General features: G+C 62.4%; 3 protein-coding genes across 3 annotated transcripts, besides 4 other annotated features; all 3 read right to left on the minus strand.

Annotated features, from left to right (window-relative positions):
* Nucleotides 1–47: a microsatellite.
* Nucleotides 48–690: 643 nt separating this feature from the next.
* Tco025E_06820 (dynein heavy chain 7, axonemal) lies at nucleotides 691–11,106 on the minus strand (the record flags this gene model as incomplete). The annotated part of the gene is made up of 1 exon (XM_029373688.1): nucleotides 691–11,106. One exon carries the CDS (start codon nucleotides 11,104–11,106, stop codon nucleotides 691–693), a length of 10,416 nt encoding a protein of 3,471 aa, XP_029226185.1.
* Nucleotides 11,107–11,152: 46 nt separating this feature from the next.
* On the minus strand, nucleotides 11,153–13,441 carry Tco025E_06821 (putative dynein heavy chain; the record flags this gene model as incomplete). The annotated part of the gene is made up of 1 exon (XM_029373689.1): nucleotides 11,153–13,441. One exon carries the CDS (start codon nucleotides 13,439–13,441, stop codon nucleotides 11,153–11,155), a length of 2,289 nt encoding a protein of 762 aa, XP_029226186.1.
* A 7-nt stretch (nucleotides 13,442–13,448) lies between these two features.
* Nucleotides 13,449–13,502: a microsatellite.
* Nucleotides 13,503–13,662: 160 nt separating this feature from the next.
* Nucleotides 13,663–13,702: a sequence feature (A-rich).
* Nucleotides 13,703–13,844: 142 nt separating this feature from the next.
* Nucleotides 13,845–14,198, minus strand: Tco025E_06822 (uncharacterized protein; the record flags this gene model as incomplete). Its single annotated transcript, XM_029373690.1, has 1 exon — nucleotides 13,845–14,198. The coding sequence occupies one exon, from the start codon at nucleotides 14,196–14,198 to the stop codon at nucleotides 13,845–13,847; it is 354 nt and encodes a 117-aa protein (XP_029226187.1).
* A 133-nt stretch (nucleotides 14,199–14,331) lies between these two features.
* Nucleotides 14,332–14,352: a microsatellite.
* The last annotated feature ends 274 nt before the right edge of the window (nucleotides 14,353–14,626 follow it).

Here is a 14,626-nt window from a genome sequence, read left to right on the forward strand (position 1 = left end):
GTGTGTGTGTGTGTGTGTGTGTGTGTGTGTGTGTGTGTGTGTGTGTGGTTGCTGGTGGTGGTAGCTGCAGAGCCTTCAAGGCGCACAGCAACGGCAAGCAGCGTTTGGTCTCTCTTTTCCTTTCTGCGTGAGTGGGCAAAAAGGGAGATGTAAAAGAGGCGCAAAGGTGGCAAAGGGAAGAAAAAAAAGGAGGAAGCGATGGGTCCCGCCGGCATCCACGATGGGCCAACACATCGGCATCATCACCATCGGTATCGCAGATGCGCCAGCAACAGCAACGGCAGCAGCAACAGGGATTGTGATAGAGGCACCGTGAAGCCCGCAGCCTGACATTTGACCTTTTCGCGCACGCAGGAGGCGGCGGCCGCAAAGCACGGGGACGAGGAGGTCGGGGAAGGGGGAACCACGCAACTAACTAACTGTTTGGCCCTGAATGAAGCACCTTCCTTCACGCAACACATTGGCAAAAACACCCAGAGAGAAAAAAAAACGAATAACGGGCAAACGGTTGAACAGAGGGGCGGCGCGATCCCATCAAGCAGGCGTAGGCACATGCATGGGGGGTAATCAGTACATATCACTAACAGACGTCCAGAAACGCAAAGTATTGTTTTGCTTTTGTGTTTGTTTTTTTTGTTTGTTGCTCTCTTCTCGGCTGCTGAACGTCTCCTAGTACATGATTCATTACATCTAAAAGGGAAGCTGCGTGAAGAGCGCCACCCCGCGAAGCACCCAGTGGTTTTCCGAATCCGCCGGGTGCCTCGGTAAGTCGACGGTTAGAATGAAATTGGTGGAGTGGCCCGTGGTGGACAACACGCCGCGGCGGTCGGTCGTCTTGTAGCAGGGGCAGTGGTACACCGGGGTGTCGGGGAGCTCCTGCGGGCGACAGGGGAGCAGCCGCAGCAGGGGGAATTTTATAAAAAGCTCCTTTGGCCTACTTTCGCAAATGGCGGCGTTGGTGGGGTCCCACCCCGCGCCCTCTAGGAACAAGCCGCCGATGCAGCACCCTTCCTCGGGGGCAGTGGTGCACGTCTCCTCCGCGAGCACGGAAAACTGCCAGACGAGTTTGTCAATTTCGATCTTCCACTTGCGCGCGTAGTTCTGCATGACGCCGGTCAAGAAAGACTGTGTAAAGAAAAAGCCACTGATCCAAAACATGGGTGGCGGGCCCTCGTCGCACCACTTCTGAAGAAACCCTAGACGCTCAATCAGGTCACTCACGTAGGAGCCGAAGGGCTTCAGCGACGGGTACGACTGACGCTTCCAGACATCCGGCACCTTTCCGTCGTACATGGCATTGAAGACCTCCTCCAGTTCCGCGCTCATCACCACCTTTCCACTAATGGCGTCCTGCAGGTCAGCAAGGGTTTGGCGTACGACAAGCAGCAGACGCCGGTATCGTATTGCCTCCTGCAGCAAGACCGTGTTCATCGACTGTGAGTAATCAATTGGATGCATGCGCTGTATCTCCTCGATATCAAAAGGCTTTGGTAGCCGTGACAGAACGTGGTTTGCCAGCTCCTTGACCATTGCCTTGGGGTCCAGTTTCGACTCCGCACCCGTGGACTCACGCGGCTGCGTCAGCAGGGTGGCCTCGAGGAGAAGCCGCGTCTCCCGCTCATCCTTGGTGATGTCGGCATTCTCGTGCAGTCCAAAGATGGCGGGAGGCTGCTGGGACGGCAGTCCCCGAATGTACTCCACGTAGGTGTCGTACTCCCCAAAGGGCGGGGCGTAGTAGTCGGGGGCGTCGGGGGAAAACACGTAGTCGTCCTCCAGGATCAGCGGCGTGAGGTAGAGGGAGAGGGTTGCCACTATGCAGCGGCGGTCCCAATCGTCCGTGACTCGGCCGCCGTAATTGCACTGGCCGGTGAGGTACAGCAGGGCGTCGTACGGAACCTCCTCATTTTCGTCGAGAAACATGTTGAGCTGCCGCACGCTGATGCGGCGATCCGTGTCGTTAAACTCGTACATGCGGTTCCACCCAAGCGGCCCAAACTGGCGGCGCTCCTGCACCACGGCGTGGAAAAAGCAAAGCCCAAAGAGCATTTTTCGCCAAATGTGGGGCTTCTTCGAGGAATTAAAGAACTGCGGGTCCGCCACAGGGTTTGACAGGTACGACTGCATGAGATTGTTTTTGAGGCCCTTCGGGGGCTCCTGCACCAGCTTCACGCCGTTCTGCAGGATGGAGATGGGAAACGTCTCACTCGGAAGCGAGGTGAGCCACAGGCGGTACTGACCGTTCAAAGTGGCCTTGGCGCCGCTGTCGCTGTAGTTCTCTACGATGCGGGAGAGCTCGGGCATGAAGTCTTGGTACAAGTGGCAGTTCTGCAGGAACACCCAGTGCCCCCCGCGCATCCCCTCCTCAATCAGCTGCCGCGCAAAGACGCCCTGCCCCTGCCCAAGCGACAGCTTGTACAGCCGGCTGCTCATTCCCCGCTGCTCGGCGAGGCGGTCCAGCTCCAGGCTAGGGTCCGCGCCGGGCGAGAGCACGAGGACAAGCGGAACTGACGGGTCGTGGGCGAGCTCGTCGACGACGTCCTCCAGGGCGTAGAGAGGGGGTTCCACAAAGTAGCCGCCGAGGAACTCGCGCACGTAGTCCGTCACCGCCGGCACAATCTTGTCGGCGCGAAAGCAGCGCACGAGAATCAGCTGCAGCAGACCTTCAAACTTCTCCCCCAGCGCGTTCGGCGGCTCCACCGCCAGCGGGTCCGGGGCATCGTAGAAGGCGGAGAAGAAGCTCTCGTACTCCTTCACCGTCTTGTCAAAGCCCGCCAGCGCCGGGAGTTGGGTGCTGGCGCGCCAAACCAACTTCCAGTTGTGCTCCGGGAGCCACGAGGAAAACGGATTTGGCGACAGCGCGTCATCGTCCGACTCAAACCCGCCCATTAGCAACCAACGCAGCTGCTCGGCATCCACGTCGTGGATCTTTAGGCACATTGTAAAGGAAAACAGCAGCTGATCTCGTGCAAAGAGCGAGCGACAAATCCGCTTGTACAATGACCTCTGAAAGGTGGTACGAATGTTTTCTATGCGGGTGTCTACCTCCTCCGAGACCTCGCTCTGCTGCAGCGACTCCTGGAAGACGCTGATGTACGCATTCAGTGAGTTTTGGTACATCGGGTCAATGTTTGCCAGCTCGGTCACGCAAAAGAACAGGGTGGCGCCAAGGCCAGCCACCGGAATGAACAAACTCCTCGTACGGTCGCTTATGCGTTCCATGGCCTCAATCTCCTCCTGCCGCTTGGCAATCTGGTCGCTCTGCACCTTGGAGCTGTCCAGCTCCTCAATGGCCGTTTCGCTCTCCAAGATGTTCCCCTCAGAGGAGAGAATTGCGAGGATTTTATCCTCCGTTCGCTTCAGGTTTGCCTGATTCTCCGCGGCCTCCAGCGTGAGGGCCTGCTTCTTCTCCTCCACCTCCCGCCGCTCGCTCATCATGACACGCTGCAGCAGCTGGTCCTGCAGGCCCTGCTGCGTGATCATGAAGTTGACCAGCGTCACCTTGGTGCTCACCTCCGGCAGGTAGTGCGGCCGAGGGAGTTTTGTTGTCATGTACAGCCGGAAGTTGTCGTTCCACTCCACGGGCTCGCCCAGGTGCACGACGGTGGCGCTGCCCTCCTTTGTAAACCGCTTCAGCAGCACGTTCTCCAGAATCGGGTCGATCGTCTCCTCGAGGTTCTCAAGCAGCACGGGGAGTCCCTCCGTGATGGCGCCGCGGATGGTCCGAATGCAGTCGGGGTCCGAGAGCCGTGTGACGACCAGCCCATTTTCCCGCTCCATGTTGCGAATCCAGTTGTTCGCCTGATGCTGCGGATCCACGAAGAGCGGCCAGCGGTGGGAGGTTTTGACGATGACGGCGTTGTCGATGGAAAACCCGTCCGACGGCAGCTGCTGCAGCCGCCAGGTCTGGATGTCAATGGGCGACCCGACAAACTTCGCCAGGGCGTAGTCCTCGGAAACCTTTATGCCGTGCCTCCTGCACATCGCCAGCCAGCCCTGCGTCGCCTTCTCGCGGTACTTGTGCAGGAAGGGCCCCATGTACGCCACGACGCCGGCGCTGATCAGGACGTTTCCCACCACGTACTTTAACTCTTCCTCAAACCGCTGGCTTTCCTTCCCAAAGCGAACCTTCTCCCCACCAAGCCCCTCAATAAGCTTCTTCGCGCGCGTCAGCTTGACATCCGTGTCATTCACCTTCTCCTCCAGGTCCTGTTTGTCCTTCTTCACCGCCTCCAGGTGGCTCGTGAGCTCCGCCAGCTTCGCGTTGATGACGCGCAGCTCCTCCTTCTTCTTATTCAGCCCCGCCATCGCCGTGTCGTACGCCTGCTGCGCCGCCGCCGCCTGTGCCAGCAACGGCTTAATGATCTTGTTCTGCTTGTAGTACTCCACCACGGCCCGAATGTAGGTCGCAACACCGAGCAGGGCCACCGATGTTTTTTTGATGTTTTCATTCTTAAACATGTCGTTAGTCATCTTCTTTTTCACCTCCTCAATTTGCTCGTTGGGCGCCGTGTCTACAATCACCGGGTAGGCGTTCAGCAGCGTGTTCTTGAACTCGCCCGTGAGCAGGGTGACCTTGGCGTGCTCCCAGTACGGGACGGTCACGCTGCCGCTGAGCGGGTCACGCACCGGCTTCGGTTTGTAGACGCCGCCCAGCAGCGTGCAGAGGACCTCAATCACGTACTTCACACCCTGCGGGGGTGTCTTGAGGGCCTTGATTTCCTGCAGCGCCTTTGGGTCGAGGTCGAGCACGGCACGCTGCGCCTGCTCCACCAGCGGCTGCGCCTCATCCACCTTCTTTTGTGAGGCGTCCTTAATTTCCTTCGCCGCCGCCGCCTGCTCGTTTGCCGCCGCCTCGTCAATGGCGACCACGGCACGCTGCTCCTCCGCCAGCTTGCTCTCCAGCTCCACCTCCTTGATCAGCGCGTCCGTCTCCGCCTGCTTCTTCGCCAGCTGCGGCCGCATGCGGGCCAGCTCCTGCTGCATCACCTCCACCTGGTCCTCCGTCTTCTTCAGCTGCGTCAGGCCGCCGGCGTAGCGGTGCATCATAGCCGTCAGCTCCGTCCGCTTCTCCTCCAGCAGGCGCGCGAAGGTGGAGAGGAGGTCCAGGTAGGAGGTGGGCGCCACGTACGTGTGCTGCCGCACCTCCGCCAGGTACGTCTTCCCGAGGTCCCGCACCTGCTGCTGGTAGGCGACAAACATGTCCTCCGCTGCGCTGCGCTCGTGGTCGGTGAGCTCGACCCGGGAAAGAAACCGCGCGGCAACCGAGCGCAGGCCGTCCTCCGGCCACTCACGGAACCAGTCGATGGTGCTGCAGTTCACCAGGGATGGGAACTTCCGCAGCCGCTCCCGCAAGGCGCTGCCCAGCGGCGAAAAGCAGAGGGCAATGTGCATAAACTTCTTGCAGCGCTCGACAAATAGCGCCTGAAGCGCCTCCGCGGTGTCCGGGCGCCCAAGCTCCTTCCCCTTTTCACGCAGCGACGCCACTGCATTTTCGTAGGTCTCCTTGTCCTGCTTCGCGTCCCATATCCCAGGAACCTCGCCGGTGTTGAGGAGGCAGCAGACGTCCTCCAGGAAGCTCTCGGAGGAGATCTGGGTGTCGGCCAAGACAAACATGGTCGCGTAGCCGTTCATGCCAGTGCGGAGCAGAAACACTCTGATGTCGTCCAGGAAGCTGTTGTGGTCGTAGTCCTTTGTCTGGGTGATGGTCATGTAGTCACACTCCTGCAGGTAAGCGGCAACCTTGGCGCAGCTGCGCCGCCCACTGCCGCCGACGCCAACGAGCAGAAGATTTCCGCCCGGCTGCCGGAGCACGCGGCAGATGCGTGAGACGTGCACCAGGACGTAGTTGAAGACGACGAGGTCCAGCTGGCCCGAATTTGTGCTCAGGTTGTACGCGTCCAACTTGCTCTCCAGCGCCTTTCGGGCCTCCATCAAGTTAGGGAGCTCCTCGTAGTAGCCTTCGTCGTTCATGAAGGTGGAGAAGAGCGTGGGGTTTTCCACGTCCAGGAGGTTTTCCGGCGCGAGTTTGAGGTGCTTCATCGACAGTTTGCCCGCCTCACTGAGGAACCAGCTGGTGTCCTTCTCGTCGATGAAGCGGTCGGCGAAGGCACGCGAGACCTCGTGAATCCAGAGCGTCGACAACTTGCGGTCGTCCACAATCTTCGCCGGGTTGGCCATATCAATGCCCTGAAACACTTTGCTCACGTCCCGCAGGTTGAAGGTGTAGTGGGACTTCTCCGGGGACGGCTTCAGGTTCTCCACGAGCGTCTCGTAGAGGTCAATCGTGGCCCCCACCAGCGCGGCACTCATGCTGCGCAGCGAGGTGGGGAAGCCTTTGCTCAGAATCCAGTCGGAGAGGGTGCCAAATATCTTGCGCAGCGTCGCCTCATCAAAGGCGGGGACGGCGATGGAGTTGAAGTGGCGGGTGAAGCGCTGCGTCACGTGGTTCCTCCCGCCGCCGGCGGGACCCATGGCGCAGAGGAGGAGAATGTCCACCAGGCGGTGGAAGTCGATGCTGTCCTTGGTGTGGTTGTACCACCCGCCGTGGTCCAGGTACTGGCGCAGCAGCTCGATGGGCGGCTGGGCGCCGTACTCCTCCAGCTGCGGCAGGTTCGTGTCGTCCACGAAGATCATCATCTTCTTGTTGATGGGGGGGCCGTAGACGCACTTGCGCCGCTTCTCCAGGCTGCCGTCGATGAGCCGCTGCAGCTGCCCCGCCGTCGTCTGGGCGGAGAACTGGATCATGTTGTTGGAGTACACGTCCTCGGGAAGCCCCTTCAGCAGCGACTTCATCATGATCGTCTTCCCGGTGCCGGTGTCGCCCACAAGCAGGATGGGGCGCATGGCGCCAATCATCAGCATCGTCAGGTATGTGTAGCGCACCTGCGCGCTGGTGGGGACGATGACGTCCTGGTACTCTGCGCCCTCGCCAATCGCAAACTCCGGCACGTAGTCGGACCACGGCGTGAGGCGGACCTCCCCCGCGGTCTCCAGGCGGACGTCGAAGAAGGAGTGCCTGCCGTCGGGGAGCGGGAGCGTGAACTTGTACGCGCCCGCCGCCGCCGCCGTGACCACCTCCGCGTGCAGCGCGGCGTTGAAGGTGGCCCGGTCCTTCGTAAAGAGGCACCCCCCGACGGACCACACGAGCGAGAAGAGGAACCAGCCCTCCACCTTCATGAGCAGCGTCCGCGCCTCGGCGTGGGTGTCGGCGGCGGGCGCGTCCTCGTCCACGTCCAGCTCGCTGGAAAGCGCGGCGAAAAACTTGATAAACCCGGAGACGGCCACCAGGGAACCCTGCGGGATGACGGACTTGACGTGCTTGCGCGCCACCTCCAGCATGGGCGGCAGAAAGACATCCACGAGGGAGCGCAGCGCTCCCATGAGGGTTGGCTCCAGGCGGAGCGCCTCCGGCAGCGTGTTGAAGTACGAGTCTATCAGGCAGCGCCAGCCGAGCGAGTCCGGCTCCACGTACACCATGCCGCAGCGGGACACCGTGGCGGGGGAGGCGTATGCCAGGTCCTGCACCTCGAAGATGAGGTTCATCTCCTTCGACATGGGAATAATGTCGCCGTTCTGGAGGCACAGCTTCTTGTTGTCGTCCAGGACGGTGTTCATGTTCTCAATCCAGACCGCGTCGACGGGGCCGTCGAGCACGAGCCACTTGCGGTCCTTGGAGGTGTCCTGCGCGGCGCGTCTAAAGTTGTGCGGCAAAATACCGTCGGTCCACTCCCCGGAGGGGTCCACTTTGCCGTACAGCTGCGGCATCGTCACCGACTTTGGGTTCATCGTGATGAGGCGCGTGCGCCGTTCCTTCCCAAAGGCCTCCATCAGCCCAAGCGCCTCGGAAAGGCACTGCAGCACCTTCGTCTTGGCGCCAAAGGAAAACCCCACCAGCATCATGCCGTGGCGCACCACAATCATCTCGTAGGTCTGGCGGACCTTAATCTCAAAGTACTCGGTGAGCTGCAGGTTGCGGGCCTCGCACACCTTCACGAGGCTGTTGTGCATGTGCACGTAGTCCGGCTCCGGGAGCTGCACGCCGGGGAAGAGGTCGGAAACAATCCCCTTGAAGAGTCCCACGTCCTGCGTCAGGAACTTTGGAAGGTTGACGTCTTGAATGGAGCGCAGCATCAGCACCATCTCGTCCTCGTCCGGGTACCTCCGCTTGAGTCCCCCCGCCGCCGTCAGCACGGCCTTCACCGCACGCATGCCGTAGTCGTAGTGGTCCTGCGACGACAACTGCTCGGAGCAGAGACGGTAGGTGGCGACAATCTTCGCCGCCAGCGCCTTGCCGTGCAGAAAACCGTACGAGTAGAGCTGAATCTCGCCAATCATGGCGTAGTTCGGCACCATCATCGCCACGGGCCGGAAGAGGGCCTTGAGGTTGTCTGGCAGCTCCGCACGTCCGGCGTAGCCGGGGTTCATCGTGATGAAGATGGCGCATCCCGAATCCAGGCGGATCTGCGCCCCGTCAAAGATAAACTCGCCGCGCTTTTGAATGATGGCCTCCTGGATAACCGCCACCTGCTGCGCAATCACAGAGAGAACCTGGATCTCAATTCGGTTAAACTCGTCAAAGCAGCCCCAGGAACCAGACTGCGATAGCCCCTTGAACAGCTTCGCCATGTCCTTCGCTGTGATCTGGTCGGAGCAGTTGTACACGACGCAGTACTTGCCAAGGGCCTTGGCGAGGTCCTTCGTGGTCTCCGTCTTCCCCGTCCCCGCGGGCCCCTCCGGCGCCCCGCCGTAGTTGAGGTGCAGCGCGCCAATCAGCGTGCGGTAGCAGCGGTCCGTGAGCGGGGTGATGACGAGGCGGCCGGTGTTGCCCAGGTACTCATATCCGTAGCGCAGCGAGGCGTTGATCTGGTGCACGTGCAGGTGGTCCTCCTCCCAGTAGTAGCGCAGCTGGGCCAGCCAGTCAAAACTCTTGGGGGAGTCCACGCCCTTCTCGGAGAGCTGCGCAATGATGTCTTTGCCGTGAACCTCCACCACCACGAGGGCCTCGAGCGTGCACCGCTCCACCGCCGCCAAGTTGCGGTCCCGCACCAGCACAATGAGGTCGTCCAGCTGGGCGACGCACTTCTCGTGATACGTGGTGAGCCCCACGGTGCCCTCGGTGCTCATCGCCTCGGTCGCCTCCATGGTCCAGTAGAGGGAGCAGATGGCGATCACGACCTGCCCAGGCCAGGCGCGGAGAAACTCGGTTCTCTTTTTGCGGGTAGCGTAGTCGCCCGTTGCCTGTCGCAGCTGGTCAAGGATTGTGTCCCGCATCACATTCTCCAGCTCCTGCAGCCACTGCTCGACGAGGTTCTGGTGGTCGCCGGGGTTCACCTTGCGGACGAGCTGCACCACCTCCCCCTCCGACGACTCCATCGCGAGAATGTCGTGGGCGTCGGCGAACTGGATGCGTTTGATGCCCTCGAAGCACTTGCTGAGGTAGGGCTGCACGAGGTAGGGGTCCTTGCTGTCGGACAGAATCTGCAGCAGCTCCTCATTGGAGATGAAGTAGAACCGCGGAAACGCCATGCGCTTCGTCTCGAGGAACTGCTGCAGTTTCTTGAGAATGACTTCGAGGTTGTTGTTGTTCTCCGTGAGCACGCGCAGCAGCGTCTCGTCCTGGCAGCGCGTCAGAATTTGCGGCGTCATGCGCGTCAGCTCCATGATCTTGTGCCAGGACTCGTCGACGGCGAGGAAGAGCTGCTTTTCCTTGGGGAGGCTGCGGGAGATGTCGGCGGAGGAGAAGATGGGCTCGAGGTAGGCCCATGTCCCCTGGCACTTGAACCACTCGTCGACGGTGCACTGGATCTTGTCGAGCAGCGCCTCCCAGCGCGAGACGCGGGCCTGCAGCGCCGGCGCCTGCCGCACAATCGGCTTCCCGAGCATCGACTGCGTCTTCAAGATGTGCTCGTCCAGCGTCAGCTGCATAATGTCGTTCGACTTCAGCTTGTGGGTGTCCTGGTAGGGCTCCATGTCGAAGAGCAGCTTCTTCCACTCCACCTCCATCGCCATGAGCTCGCTCTCCAGCTCAAAGGACTTCTGCGCCACCGTGGCGATGCTCTCGATCTGCGGCAGAAAGTCCAGCATCCCGAGTTTGATGAAGTCGTTGAAGGGCCGCCCCTCGTTGGAGTCGGCGCCGCCGGTGCCCTGCACCTGCTTCTCCTTCGGCATCCCGCAGGCCTGGTAAATGGCCTTCCAGTGGCTCCCCTGCAGGTTGCTGCGCAGCGCGTAAAGCAGCGGGACGTACGGCTTAAAGGCGGCGATGTTCTCGCGGATGCGCTTCAGCACCCCCACCGGCTCCGCCTCCTTGATCTTCTTTGCAATGATCGCAATCTTCTTGGACCAATCCATCAGCTGCCGGTCCACGTCCAACGGCTCCAGCGCCGAGAGGCGCGTGTTTAGCCAGCGCTCGCTCTCGTTGTTGAAGAGGCTCACGACCTCCCAGAGGATGTAGTACGGCTCCAGCTGCGTCCGAATCTCCTTCAGCTGCGGCCACTTGGACTGCGGCAGCCCAAACAGCGTCTCGTGGCTGTTGTACAGCTGCACCTGCCCCTGGTAGTCCTTGATGCGCTGCTCCAGCGCCTTGCCCTGCTCGTGGTAGACGTCGGCGCGGGCGTCGTCGCCAAAGTGGGCGAAGTCGTCCACCACGTTGCCCAGTTGCACAATCTCGTTGGTGAGGGTCTCGCAGTTGTCCCGCAGCTCCTGCATGAGGACGTTGCGGTACTCCTTGCTGCGGAAGTTGCCGTCCTCCAGCTCCTGCTGCAGGTGCCGGGGCCACTCGTAGGCCGTGCGGTAGTCGCTGCAGGCGGTGGCGGAGAACTCGTAGTTGTACTTGAAGAGGAGGTCAAAGCCCTCGGTGAGGGTCTCGAAGGTGGCGTTGAGCTGCTCCTGCCGGGCCGGGATGCCGTCGAGGAAGTCGCGGAACTCCTGCAGCTCCTCCGGCGACCGCGGCTCCCCCGCCATGCGGGCGCTCATGGTGTTGTACTCGCCGATCATCGCCGCGCACGTGTTCCGCATCCGCTCCGCCAGCGCCTCCATGAGGGCGTTTTGCAGCTCCGTCAGCCTCGCGACGAGGGAGGCCTTGATGCCCTTGCAGTCAATGAGGAACATCTCGTACTTTACATGGTTTGGCGTCCTCCGCACGACGCGCTCCCGGTCACGCGAGAGGCGCTCGAAGGTCCAGTCGAAGTCCTGCAGTGACAACTGCCGCGCGTTCGTCTCGGCCACCAGCGCCTGCGCGTCCAGCTGCAGGGCGTACCCAAATGTCTGGTACATCTGCTGCAGCTGCAGCGGGGCCTCGACGTTGTCGCTCAGCGCCTTCTCCACCATCGCGCGGGCCTCGCAGACGGCCGGGTCTGAGACGTCGAGCGGCTGCAGCGTCAGCGGCTGCAGCGGCAGCAGCGGGAAGAGCTGATCCCCCATCCCGTGCACATTGTCTGCGTGCTCGAAGCAGCCCTCGAAGACGGCCTTCACCTTCCGCGAAACGTCCTCCAGCGAGGGGGCGAAGGCCACGCGGCCGGCGTCCTCTACGAGGTTCAGCACAAAGAGCGGCCGCAGACCCTTCGGTCGCATCGTCATCTCCACCACGCGCTTCGTGTAGCGCAGGTGGTTGCGGAACGTTCCGAGGCGCCAGACAAACGGCACCTCCTTCTCCTTTTCCTCCTCGGGGGGGCAGGGCGGTGCTCTTGCGCTGCCGCCCGCGCCCGCCCCCGCCTGCGCCGCCGCCTGCGTTGCGGGTTCGCTCCGCCTCCGCCCCCGCCTCGGCCGCGCGCTGTTTCGCGTCCCAGTCCTCCTGGCGGCGGCGCCAGTGCTCCGCCTCCTCCAGGTCCTCCTGCAGCTCGTCCATCGGGGCGTCGTCCATGCGTGGCTCGACGCGGTAGCGATGGATGAAGGCGGCGAACTCCTGCAGCGAAGTGAGCAGCAGCCCGCGCAGCTGCGACGTCATCATGCGGTTCACAAGGCCCACAAAGCGGCACATGCGGCTGGCGGTGTAGCGCTCCAGGTTGTCCTCGTAGAATTTGAAGTGCAGGTCGAGGTTGTTTTGAATGGTGCAGCGGATGTTGATGCTCCACTCGCTGCGCAGCTTCTCCGAAATGCTGAAGCCCCGGTGCGCCTGCAGCTCCTCAAAGTTCCGCAGCTCCAGCGGGGTCTCGCGACGGTCCCAGTGCGTGATGCACAGCAGCTCCCCCTTGTACTCGTTCCACTGGGTGTGAATGGAGTACACCGTGTCATGCAGCAGCGCGTGCGTTTGGAACAAGTTCTCCGCAATAAACTCCCGTGACACGCGGAAGTTTGGCGAGGGTGTGTCTATTGTGCCGCGCAGCAGACCCGCCCGCGGCTCACCAACGCCCGCAGACAACGGAAACGTGAGGGACGCTAACAGTGACGGCGGCGGCGGCGGCAGCCCCAACAACTCCGCCCGCCGCTGCTCCGCAGGGTCCGCCATCTCGCGCCAGTGCTGCGCCCGTTTCAGGCTGAAGTAGTAGAGCTCCTCCACCTCGCGCGTGCACTGCTCCACGAGGTGCAGGGAGGTCAGGGGGAAGCGCTTCGCCACGAGGCCGAGGATGCGGTCCATCTGCTCCGGGTCCATCGGGGCGAGGTGGCTGCCGTCCATCGCCTGCACATACATCTGCCCCCGCAGCGCGGCCTCGGTCTCGGCCCGGTACGCCATCGCCTGCCGCACGCGCTCGTGCCACAGTGCCTCGTCCTCCGCGTCGAAGATGATGTTGAGCCGCTTCGTCCACTTGCTGCAGCTGTTCACCTCCCAGACAATCTGGTAGCAGCCGCGCTCCTCGTCGTAGGCGACGACACGGCACGGGAGCCACTGCACCTCGTTGCTCCGCTTGTCAAAGTAGCGCGAGCGGGCCGGGGTGCCGCCGTCCTTCTTGCCGAGCTGCACCCACTCCTGCGGGCTGCGGGTCTCGAAGTCCGCGTTGTCGAAGTCCTCAAGCTGGAAGTACGCGCGGGTGTGGGCAGGGCCCGGCGTCATCGTCGTCGCGCCCACCGTGGCGGTTGTTGTTGTTGTGCCGGTGGGCGACACGGGCGGCGACGGCGGCGGCGGCGTGGCGCTGCGGCACGACTCCGGCGACGGCGGGGACCTCGCCGCCCGCAGCGAAGGCAGCGAGCGGACGAGCACCTTCGGCAGCCGCACCTGCAGCGGGGCCGCCGTGGCGTCGCGCACTTGCGGCGGCGGCGGGCGCCGTGGGGGGGCGGGCGCGCGCATGTGCGGCGGCTGGGCGGCGCCCTCCGCCATCTTCTGCCGCACCACCTGCTCAATGACGGGCCGTTCCTTCTCCTCGAGCCGCCACTGGGCGAGGTACCCGCGCGTGATGGCCCGCCGCTCCCGCGCGGTCCTGTCCTTCAGCATCTCCTCCGGCACCTCCACCACGTGCTGAAGCGGCGACGGCGACGACGGCGGCGAAGGCCCACGCCGCAGCTGCTTCATTTTCTACTTGTTTTTTTTTGTTGTTGTTGTTGCTGCTGCTGCTGCTGCTGCTGATTTTGTTCCCGTTGCGCAGGAAACTCTGCGCGGGCGGGCCAAAACAGGGGGCGGGAGGGGCATAGCGAGAGAAAGGGAGAAAGGAGGAAAGGAATGGAAAACAATCACACAGCAGGCACCGTCCATGTGCGGTTGCCGCACGTGCCGCACAGCCAAACCTCAGGCATAAATAAAAAAAAACAACAACAAAAAAGTAAAAAAAAAGAACACACACGCAGTGTCGCTGCTGCTTAATTTGTACTCTTCGTGGCAACTTCAAACATAAATACAAGCACACACGTATATAATTATAATTAAATAATTGGATGCTTGAATGTATGCTGCATTCGCTGTTCGGCCCCCGCTGCGTTTACTCGCGTCTCTGCCTCTTCAGCGGCCTGGCGCCCTCGCCGAGGTGGGCGCACGCCTCCTCCGCGGCGGTGGTCTCCCGCCCCCGCTTCTTCGCCCGCGCCGCGGCGAGCTTCCGGCGCGCCCCGTTGGACTTCAGCAGGCGGAGGTGCCTGCGCAACTCACGGCGCCGCTCCCGCGCCGCCTCCCGCATCTCCGACGTCACAGTCACGGGCGGCTTCTTCGCCCGCCGCCGCGCCGCGCGGGACATGACTGGCCCCTTCGCCTGCGCCTCCTTCGCCTCCTTCGCCTCCGCCGGCTCGTTCGTCGCCTGCGCCTCCTTCGGCCGCGCCGCCGCCGCGGTTGTGCGTGGCATCGCGCCGCTGCGTTGATGTGGCCCCCGCCCTGCCCGGCGGGGAAAGGAGGAGGAGAGGCAGAAGCAAAAAAAAAAAAAAAGTCAGGCGCGGGTGCGGTGGGAAGCGCTGCGGGCGCAGCGAGAGAGACCACGCAAACAAAAAAAAAAAAAAAAACCGCCAACGGAACCTTACCGCCCCGCCCTCCGTTTGCTCCCGGCGGCTTCTTCGCCCGCCTCTCACGCCCGCGCGGCCCCGTCGGGGAGCGCGTCCTCGGCGCCCCACAACTTCACAAACCGCACGGCGTCCAAGTCCCACTCGCGCGGGGCATCGCCGCCGCCCACAAGCGCGAGGGCCCTCCCGCACGACGCGGCTCTAAAATATTTCGTCGCCACGCCCGGGGGGANCCCGTTGATCTCCAGCCAGGAGGACATTTCAGCCGGTCGTCGAC

This window comes from Trypanosoma conorhini (assembly GCF_003719485.1).
Source record: "Trypanosoma conorhini strain 025E chromosome Unknown Tco_14.4_contig_00483, whole genome shotgun sequence".
Classification (NCBI taxonomy): domain Eukaryota; phylum Euglenozoa; class Kinetoplastea; order Trypanosomatida; family Trypanosomatidae; genus Trypanosoma; species Trypanosoma conorhini.